Below are 11,104 nucleotides of genomic sequence, written 5' to 3' on the forward strand. Positions count from 1 at the left end.
AAATTTCAATAAGTAGGACTAAGTTAAAACGGATGTTTGCTGAATGTTCAAGCGCATTCACAGTGGAGTGATTTTTTTGAGAGGTAAGTGTGATAAAAAGTTTTGAAGATGTGTTTGACGCTGTTTCTAGTGAACAGTTGTATATGGTCTTTCAATATAGAAGGAGACCCTTATGGTAGACAGATATTTCATAAAATATAAGGGTGACAAAGAGTATCTTTTTGAGTTGAGAATCTACATGCACTAATTCAGGACCTAAAGAATACACTTAGAGATATTTTATATGGTTGCTTCATCTCCCCAAATACACTGTGATGCAAACATGTTGTTAGAGCCTTGTTTCAGATTATTATTATTATTATTATTATTATTATTATTTACTGCACTTTCTGTCTCTTGTTTTTGTGAAACACCTTCAGTTTCACCTACTACAAACAAACAAACAAACAAACAAACAAACAAATGTTTTAGTTTGCTCCTTGTGAGTAAAGCTAGCAAAGGAAAGCTAGTGAAAGGAGTGGGGGAGGTTTGGTTTGAAGAAAGATCTGAACAATATGTGAACCACTAAGTCAAATACAGCCCAACAGCTTGCTTAGGTTTTCAAAAATGGGCAAATCTGCAATACATTCTCTGCTAAGTAGCTTGTGGTGTGAAGGTAATAAAATCCATTCTTTGAAAACAATACTTCATACGTGGGTTCTCTCAAGTGGGTTGGTTTTGTGTGGTGTGGGAAGGGGCTGATGTCCCCAAATCCAAACTTTGAATAGGATCCAGTAATTAATATATTATTTGTGATTTCCTCTTATTTCAGTGAAGGAGGTAAGCACATGACTAACTCTCCGCAGCTAATAAAAATATCAATGTGACGTAGGTACTCTCTCTCCAACTAATATCATCAGGTGCTAAAAGTATTGTCTTTAGTTGCCCTTCTGACCCTGACAGAGATGTTCTCTCTGTGTTCCAGCGGCCCCATTTATTTCTATGAAACTAATGAGTCCATGCACAAAGGATATAAGTGTGTGTGTGTGTACATGCGCGCGCGTACACACACACACACACACACACACACACACACACACACTTCTGCCTGCCCTGAACTGAATGGAGCAGTAGTTGTGATGCAGTGGCTGCTGCATGTTTGAAATCCTGCCATCATCCTGTATCTGAAAATTTTCAGCCATTCTTAAAATGCAACTAGGATTATTTATTTTGTAAAATACAGAGCCATTTTGAGGAGATCAGACTTAAGAGGGTTTTTTTTTAAAAGTCTGCTGAGCTGAGGGACAAAAGACTGATATTGGCACAGCAGTTTGACAGGGGTTGGCAAGACTGTCACACTTACAGGACTCTTCCCCAACCTGGTGCTCTCTAAATGTTGCAGGACTCCAGTGAAGAATATTTAAAATATAGATTCTCTCTGAAATTTGTCTGTTTGTGATGTGTGTGTGTGTGTGTGTGTGAGAGAGAGAGAGAGAGAGAGATGAACCATTCAGAGAGGGTTGTACGTCCATGACTATCTCTATCCCATAGAAATCACCAGCTCTTAAAGGTGCTTAACTATGGCTGGATTTTGCAAATTGGCAGTAGCATCTCAGGGGGTTGTTCTTGCTCTATTGACTTGTGCAGCTCCTGTACCAAGCTAAACTCTCTATATCTCTAAGTACCAATGCAAAAAGCAAAACAAGGAAGAAAAGGGTTTTTTTATCAGCTCAACTCCCACTAGAGTCAACCAGGCTCTATCATTCAGAATACTACAGTTCAGACCCCGCCACTGACCACAGTCAAGAACCAGATTTCTTAAAATCAAAAGCTGACAGAACTACCACACTTACTGGCATATTCCACCACTTGGCATTGTCTAGGTGTTGAACTCCACTTGCCTTCATCCCTGAACATCGACCAAGTCCAATATGTGGAAAGCTCTAGTTTGAGAAAGACAAGTTTATAGGCTCATAATATAATATAGGGTTGCCATATTTCAAACAGAAAAGATGTTGAGTGGTTAACTAAAAAAAAAGTTTAGTTTTGCCCAAAGTTGTTGAGCTTAAAATGCAATTTTTGAGCTATTTTTATGGGAAACAGGCAAAAATGAAACTGCCGACATGGGCTACCATATGTCCGGATTTTCCAGGCCTTTTTTGGCCAATTTTTGCCCAGACACTGCTGACGACTGCAGTATTCTGGATATGTCCAGGAAGTTCCAGACGTTTGACAACCCTAATATAGATTGACGATAAAGCATGAAATCTGACCTGGAGCTACGTATAAAATGAACACAAGGACCAAACTATAGTGAACCTCCCTTATGAAAGAACAGCAAAATGATCCTCTCAATGTTTTAACCTGTAAGTAGGTCAGCCATTTGTTATCTAGTTTGGAGCGGTTTGTTTGTTTGCTTGTTTGTTTTTGGACAGATAAATCTTTAAAGTGTTTAGAAATAAAACTGAAAATATTAGTGATATATAAAACACAGAATAAAATCTATTCCAGTCCATATGCCATGAGTGAGTGATTACCCATATGGCTGTACAGACATCTGACCCAGCCAGCTTGGCCAAAGGCCAGGGATGATGGGAGTTGTGATCCAGAAACATCTGGAGGGTACCTTAATATCCCCCCCCAAAGGTCTGAGATTATTCTTGGCTTTCATTACAACATGAATTAAATGAGGCTTTGGGTGAGGTGGAGTGAGTTTGCTTGCAAATTATTTCACCCTTCATGGCTTGACTGGTGGCGAATGTATGGTTGTCGCCCCCCAATGCATGTTGTGACCTGGGGATCTATGCTTGTTTGGCATTAATGGATGCATACACAATATCCAGTACTCAGTAGAATGGAGGGAAAGTGTTATCTTCTCCAAAGATTTCGTAGGGAACACATGGACTTTTTTCACCACTGCTTCTGCATAGTGCAAACCAGTACAATGCACCCTCCAAATGCAAATGAAGAAAGGGAAAATACCCTCTATGCTTTCCTAATTACACAGAGCCAATTGAATTTCTTAATCTGCTATCAAATGTTAGTCAGTTTGCAGTACAACCTGGTGAATGTTAATGTATCACCTAAATTAGATTATATGCCTGTTGTCTTTGTCCATGGTGTTTTCTTGGGAGGTATACTGGAGTGGCTTGCCGGTTCCTGCTCCAGGTGGATCACGTTTGGTCAAAACTCTCCACTATGACCTGTCCATCTTGGGTGGCCCTGCACGGCATAGCTCATAGCTTCTCTGAGTTATTCAAGCCCCTTCACCACGACAAGGCAGTGATCCATGAAGGGGATCTGACCTGGTCCATGGGGTCACGAAGAGTCGGACACGACTAAACGACCAAACAACAACAAAATTAGATTAATCAACAAAAGCTTTACATTTTGCCTTTCATTAGTGGCTGAGACTTAGTCATGATCTCTACACATGAACTTTTAATTTGTTTTCCATTTATACCATTTCACAACTGAGGAAATAAACAGAAGGGCTGGAATGTCCTACATGAGGTCCAATGATATTTGATATCACTTTTTACAGGTAACATGGAAGAATGGGGCAACACAACTGCAGTGACTGAATTCGTTCTAATAGGCCTCTCCAGAAACCCCAAAGCACGTGCTGTTTTGTTTATTCTCTTCTTGCTGATGTACGTGGTTGCTGTAGCTGGGAATGGACTTATTGTGGTGCTCATTGTGATGGATTCGCACCTCCATACACCCATGTATTTCTTCCTCAGCAACCTCTCCCTCATTGATGTCTGCTATGTCACCACCTCTGTCCCACAGATGCTGGCCCACTGCTTCACAGACAGGCCCACAATCCCCAAGGGCAGATGCTTTGCACAAATGAGCATTGCTCTGTTTTTGGCAGTGGCCGAGTGCCTTTTGCTAGCAATGATGGCGTATGACCGTCTTGTGGCAATATGCTACCCTCTACGTTACAGCTTAATCATGAGCCAAAAGTTGTGCATCTCTCTGGCAGTCAGCCTGTGGTCTAGCTCTTTCCTCCTGACCATTGTTCCCTTTTTCAGTATGCAGGCACGCTTGTGTGGGCCCAATGTGGTGAATCATTTCAAATGTGAGCTCCAGGCAGTGTTGAAATTGGCCTGCTCTAATACCCAAGCCAGTGGAGTCAGCATGATGGTAACCAGTGTCTTCACTCTGGTGTTCCCCTTCTCCTTTGTTTTGGTGACCTATGGTCGCATTGGTGTCGCTGTTCTCCGTATCCGCTCATCACAAGGCCGTAGTAAGGCCTTGTCAACCTGTGGTTCTCATCTGGCTGTGGTGGGAATTTTCTATGGCACAACCTTGGCCATGTACCTCAGGCCTCAAGCCAAAGCATTCACTGACAAGGAAAAAGTAGTGGCTGTGTTTTATGGGGTCGTCACTCCCATGCTCAATCCCATGATCTACAGCCTGAGGAACAGGGATGTGAAAGGAGCCCTGTGGAGAGCAATTGGAAGGAAAGTGGAGGAATAAAGCACTTCAGAAATTAAATTCTATATTGATAGATAGATATCAGCAGGAATACGTAAAGTGTTTTGTTATTCGGCAAATGGGTGGAGTTCAAAGTAGTGCTAAGGAGATCATTCCATCAGTGTAAGAATTTCTGCTTGTCTGAAGGGAAGGATTTCCACTTCAATGTGCTTCTCTGGAGCAGAATGGGGGGGGCATGCCCATTTGCACTAGCATGAGAGCAGTACATGTGAAAAGGATCTAGGAGTCTTGGTTGACCACAAACTTGACATGAGCCAACAATGTGATGCGGCAGCTAAAAAAGCCAATGCAATTCTGGGCTGCATCAATAGGAGTATAGCATCTAGATCAAGGGAAGTAATAGTGCCACTGTATTCTGCTCTGGTCAGACCTCACGTGGAGTACTGTGTCCAGTTCTGGGCACCACAGTTCAAGAAGGACACTGACAAACTGGAACGTGTCCAGAGGAGGGCAACCAAAATGGTCAAAGGCCTGGAAACGATGCCTTATGAGGAACGGCTAAGGGAGCTGGGCATGTTTAGCCTGGAGAAGAGGAGGTTAAGGGGTGATATGATAGCCATGTTCAAATATATAAAAGGATGTCACATAGAGGAGGGAGAAAGGTTGTTTTCTGCTGCTCCAGAGAAGCAGACACGGAGCAATGGTTCCAAACTACAAGAAAAAAGATTCCACCTAAACATTAGGAAGAACTTCCTGACAGTAAGAGCTGTTCGACAGTGGAATTTGCTACTAAGGAGTGTGGTGGAGTCTCCTTCTTTGGAGGTCTTTAAGCAGAGATTGTTATGCTTGACAACCATATGTCAGGAGTGCTCTGATGGTGTTTCCTGCTTGGCAGGGGGTTGGACTCGATGGCCCTTGTGGTCTCTTCCAACTCTATGATTCTATGAGTCATGCTGGCTCCCATTAGCACAACTTATTTAATTGAATCTAGTCCAATGTTTTTATTGCTGCTGGTGGTTATGTTGGCAATATAGCTTCTCATAGTGAGGAAAGGAAAATATTTAGCTGTACCCCAAGCAGTTTACAAATCTAACTATAGGCATGGGCTGGGGGAACCTGTGGTCCTCCAGCTGTTTTTGGACTCCAACTATCATCAGTCCCAGCTAGCATTGCCAGTGTGATCAGGGAAGATGGGAGCTGTATTCCAGCAACATCAGGAGGCCCCCAGGTTCTCCATCTTTGCTTGAGTAAAAGAGTAAAAGGCAAGGAAAGGCAAGGATATTTACAGTTTCTTCTCTGCAGATTTCTTGACATCCTCTTTCCAAAAATTGTATGATCTCAGAAGCAGTTTTATTTTTTCAATCACAACTAGTAAGAGATCGGTTTTTGGTTTTTGGTTTGCTTTTCCTCCCTTCTTTCTCTTGGGGAGCATTGTTTCCTAGCTTGTCTTCAGAAATTCTGCATTAAAACACACTTTTTAGGCCAGCTAACCAAATGTTAAAAATTTAAATCACCATTTAAATCACCATGTTGTAGTATCATTTAAACTTGAGTGGTACATGATGTGCATAAAATGTTTTTTGTAAGATTAAACCATATTAAACATCTTTCACAGTAAGCAAAGTCCAACTCTTCTATTTACCATGTGAAAGATCTATCACACAACCCTCAGAAGTACATTTTGGGTACCATTTGTCAGAGGCTTTATGCTGTCAAGCCGGCATAGATAAAACTCCGGGCTCACGGCCAGTTCCAATCTATTTGATTTATTGACAAAGTTCAAAAGTACATCTCCAGTGTTTCAATCAACGTCCGACCCTTTTGGCACAGTTGCCGCGTCTGATTTCTTTTTCCTTTTTTTTACCCAGCACGCAAATCTGCGGAAACCCCGCCCCTGACTTCCTCTGTGTACAGAATGACATCCACCCCCCTCCTCAAAGGCCCCCTCCTGCTCAGGAGACCCGACTGTACCCCTATCTCTTTCCTCTGGGGTGGTAGGGGAGAAGCCCGCAAAACTACCCTCTTCCTCATCCGTCTCTTCGAACACCCCCCTCCAACCCCCAATTCCTGGTGTTCCCCAGTCTACGCCTTCATCTTCTTCTTCCTCCTCCTCGTCCGATGCTGGGAAACCTTCGAATTCCTCTTTGTCGTCTGTTGTTTCGAACACCTGTTGTAAGGACCTACCCTTGCTTTTGGGTTTGTCAGGGAAAAAACTGTGGAACTCCTCCACCAGCTCCTTGTCGGAAATACTGTCTTCCGGGACCCAGGTATTCTCTGATGTCGGGGCTCCTTCCCAAGCCCCCAATATTCCAAATTCCCTCCTCTCCAACGAGAGTCCAGTATTTCCGTAACCTCATTGCACTGCTCCCTTTCCTCCATTTCGGGTGGTGGGCCTTCCCCTCCCCCACTACCCTGCCTCCTTCCCCCCTCCCTGTAGGGGAACATCAGTGACCTGTGGAACACTGGGTGGATTCTCATGCTCTCTGGTAACCTGAGCTTAAACGCCACCGGATTTATTTGTTGGATAACCTCAAAGGGCCCCACCTTCCTGGGCTTGAGTTTCTTGCAGCCCCCTTTCCAAGGCAATCCTTGCGTGGACAACCACACCTTGTCCCCAACCCTGATAACCTCCCCCGGTCGCCGATGTTTGTCGGCTTCCTTCTTGTATAACTCCTTAGCCCTTTCCAAATTCAACTGCAGCTGTCTGTGGATCGCTTCCATCTCCTCCACAAACTGTTCGGCCGCGGGAACACTCCACGACTCCTCCCCCCTCCCGGGGAAGGCCCTTGGATGACGCCCATGATTGGCAAAGAATGGAGTCATCCCTGTGGATACATTCTCCGCGTTATTGTAAGCAAACTCTGCCAGGGCTAGCTTGTCCACCCAATCGTTCTGCTTCTGACTTACATAACACCGCAAATACTGTTGTAAAACAGCATTCGCCCTCTCCGCTTGCCCATTGGTCTTGGGGGTGCCTAGCCGTTGTAAAGCTCACTTCCACTTGGAGCAGCCCCATGAGTTTGCGCCAAAATCGTGAGGTAAATTGAGCCCCCTGGTCCGAAACCACCCGTGCAGGTACCCCATGCAACCTAAGCACATGCTCTACGAACAGCTTGGCTGTTTCTTCCGCCGTCACTGCGTGCGAACAGGGCACGAAATGGCACATCTTGGTCAAGAGATCCACCACAACCATGACCGCTGTCTTACCCTTACATCTGGGCAGATCAGTGATGAAGTCCACTCCTACCACCTCCCATGGCTTCCCTGGTGTGGGCAATGGTTCCAGCAACCTAGCTGGTGCCGCCCTTTCCCCTTTGGTCCTCTGGCATGTGTCACACCCTCGCACATATTCCTTTACATCTTCTCTCACCCTTGGCCACCAAAATTCCCGTGTGACCAGTAGCATGGTCTTATGCTGTCCAAAATGCCCTGCCGTGCAGCTATCGTGGAGTTGCTTGAGAATTCTGCCCCGAAGGTTTTCTTCTGGGACATACAAGGCCCCTTTGTGGTACAGTAGCCCCCCTTACACTTCAAAACCCCCCTTGGCACCCCCTTTTTCTCTTAATTCCCCCATTTTTTGTCTGGCAAAGACATCGTCTCTGAGCAGTTGCATCAGTTCGTCGTCCTTGACTAACGTCCCCCCGCACATCCATTTGCTCTCCGGGAACATCAGTCTTGCCACCGGAGGACCTAACCCTTGCATTCTGCTCTCCCGGCACGTATTAGATCTTGAAGTTGAAGTTGGCAAAGAACTCTGCCCATCTTATCTGCCTCTGGCACAACACCCGTGCCGTACGCCAGTACTCCAAGTTTTTGTGATCAGTGCACACCAAAATTTGGTGCTTTGCCCCAACCAGGAAGTGCCTCCATTGTTTGAAAGCAGCCACAATCAAAAGCAATTCCTTATCATAGATGGTGTAGTTCTGCTCTGATTTGTTCAGTTTCCGTGAAAAAAAGGCACACGGTCGCCACTCCCCCTTTCGATCTGGCTGCAGCAGCACCGCCGCAATCGCCTGATCCGACGCATCTGTCTCCACCCGTAGTAGTTGAGCCGGGTCGACGTGGATCAGTTGCTCCTCCGAAGCAAAAGCCCTCTTAAGCTTCTCAAACCCCTCTTGGGCCACCTGCGTCCACTGAAACCTCTTCTTGACACTGAGACGTTATGGGTGTTATGGGCGCCATCAATTTTGCGAAATCTTTTATGAATTTCCTGTAGAAATTGCTGAAACCCAGGAAACGCTGAACATCTTTCCTGGTTTTGGGACTCTCCCATTCCACCACCGCTTTCACTTTCTCCGGATCCATAGCCAACCCCTGGTCTGATAGTCGGTACCCCAGGAATTCGACTTCCTTTGCGTGGAACTGACATTTCTCCAGCTTGACCTACAAGCGGTGCTCCTTGAGTTTGCTCAGGACCTGACGTACATCCTTCACGTGCTGTTGTTCGTCTTCTGAGTACACAAGCAAATCGTCCAAAAAGCAAACGCAGTTTTTGTACAGCAAAGGTCCTAGCACGTGGTGCATGAAGGCTTGGAAACAGTGACTTCCACACTGCAAACCGAAGGGCATGACTAAATACTCAAACTCCCCCATCGGGGTGAACATGGTGGTCTTCCACTCATTGCCCTCTCGTACTCGGATGAGGTTGTAAGCCCCCCGGAGGTCCAGCTTGGTGAAAATCTTCCCCTTCCGCACCCGTGCCAAAACATCGTCGATCCTCGGCATTGGAAAAGCCACCGGTTCCGTCAGGCTGTTCAAAATTCTAAAGTCCACCACGAGCCTCCTCTCTTTCGTCGATCTCTTGTCCACGAGGATCACTGGGCTCCCCCCTGCCGCCTTGGACTCCCGGATGAAACCCCTTCGTAGGGTTTTCTCAATAAACTCCTTTAGGTCCTTGAGCTCTCCCTCCGACATGGAATAGGTTTTCCCTACCGGCAACGTGGCCCCCGGGACCAGGTTGATCTGACAGTCATATGGCCGATGTGGCGGCAACGCATCCGCCTCTTTCTCGCTGAACACCTCCTGTAGATCCCTGTAACACGATGGAATCTCACTCGTCCCACTCTGCATGCTGCTGCCCTCCTGCCCTCACTTTGTCGAGGTAGCCCTTGAGCCAGACAGTTCTCCATGCAGTGCGTCGAGCCAAACGTCAGGGACCGTTGGTGCCAGGAAACCACCGGATCGTGCAACGCCAACCAGCTCATGCCCAATATGATAGGCGGACCCGCCAGTGTGGCAACGTGAAAGGCGATGACCTCGGAGTGGGTGGCCACACGCATTCGCATTGGAGGTGTTCGATGCATCACTTCACCTCCCAGCAGTTCTCTTCCATCAATTGTGGTCACTTGCAGCGGAAAATCCAAAGGCCTCAGGTTCAGTTGGTGCCGCGCTGCAAACTCCTTGCTAAAAAAGGAGGCTGAGGCACCCGAATCAACAAGCGCCAACTCCTCCACTGTCTGTCCATTTGGGAGTTCTAGCAGCACCTTCAACATTATGCTTGCTTTGGGGTGCCCAAGCCGAGGACTTTCTGTGTTGCTCCCGCCTGGCTGTTGCCCCGGTTCACCACCAGCCAGGCTTCTTCATTTCCCGAAGGCTGGGGCTCCTCTGCCACTGCCTGCTGGGTGGCCCCCACCATTCCCTGCCAGTTACGACGCTCTGGACACACTCTGGCAAAGTGCCCAGTTTTCTGACACACAAAACATCTTTTTGCCGCTTGCCAGTCTTTTTTCTCCTTCCCGCCAGACCGTTGGGCTTTCAAACTCTCCCGCGCCCTGGCTGTGCCTATCTCCATAGGCTCCAGCGCTTGTTGATGTTCTGAGGCAGCTGCAGGCATCTCAAGAATGCGGTCACCATGGAAACTCCGCTCTCTGCCTTGCTTCCTTTCCCGCCATCTGGCTTCTTGTCTCAAACCCACACCAAGAGCAGCCTTTGTTAATTCATTCATATTTTTAGGTCTTGGCCCCCTTGCAAGCTCGTCCTTAATTTCTGGGTTAAGTCCATTTTTAAACATCGCTTGTACTGGCTCAGTCTCTAAATCCCAACCCAGTTTCTGCACGAGCATAGCAAATTCAGACCAGTAACTGCGTACCGTGGATTTGCCTTGTTTCAGAGCCAGCAGCTCCTCCTGCGTTTTGTCAATTAAACTTTGATCTGCATAGATAAAGTCCATAGCTTGCCAAAATTTGGCCTCATTTCTGAGGGCTTCATTCCCCGAGGCTATTAACGGCCTGATCCAGCTTCTAGCCCCTCCTGCCAGGTGTCTAATGATGTGAGCAACTCTCTCGGCATCGTTCTGAAACTTGGCTCCTTCAAGTTCTAAAAAATATCTCGTCTCTGTCTTGAAATCCAAGTAACTTTCCGGATCCCCATGGAACCGTTCCACCCACACACCTTTGCCCCCATCTGCCGATAGCCCACCTTGGGTTCCTCTCTGAGCAGCCCTGGCTTCCTCCAAACGGCTCTGCAGGTCGGCCGATCTTTGTTCCAGAGCGACATTTCGCTTTTTCAGCTCCAACAACTCCTTTTCCATTCTGAGGCTATTTCCTTATTCCACCAGCTTTCCAGCAGCAAAAGGTGACGCGGCAAGCTCTCAGAGACTTTATGCTGTCAAGCCGGCATAGATAAAACTCCGGGGTCACAGCCAGTTCCAATCTATTTGATTTATTGACAAAGTTCAAAAGTA

At 46.6% G+C, this 11,104-nt stretch overlaps 1 protein-coding gene across 1 annotated transcript; it reads left to right on the forward strand.

Annotated features, from left to right (window-relative positions):
- Window positions 1–3,528: 3,528 nt before the first annotated feature.
- LOC128409631 (olfactory receptor 13H1-like) lies at window positions 3,529–4,464 on the forward strand. Its single transcript, XM_053380196.1, has one exon. The coding sequence runs from the start codon at window positions 3,529–3,531 to the stop codon at window positions 4,462–4,464; it is 936 nt and encodes a 311-aa protein (XP_053236171.1).
- Window positions 4,465–11,104: the final 6,640 nt, after the last annotated feature.

This window comes from Podarcis raffonei, chromosome 2, assembly GCF_027172205.1.
Source record: "Podarcis raffonei isolate rPodRaf1 chromosome 2, rPodRaf1.pri, whole genome shotgun sequence".
In the NCBI taxonomy this organism is placed as follows: domain Eukaryota; kingdom Metazoa; phylum Chordata; class Lepidosauria; order Squamata; family Lacertidae; genus Podarcis; species Podarcis raffonei.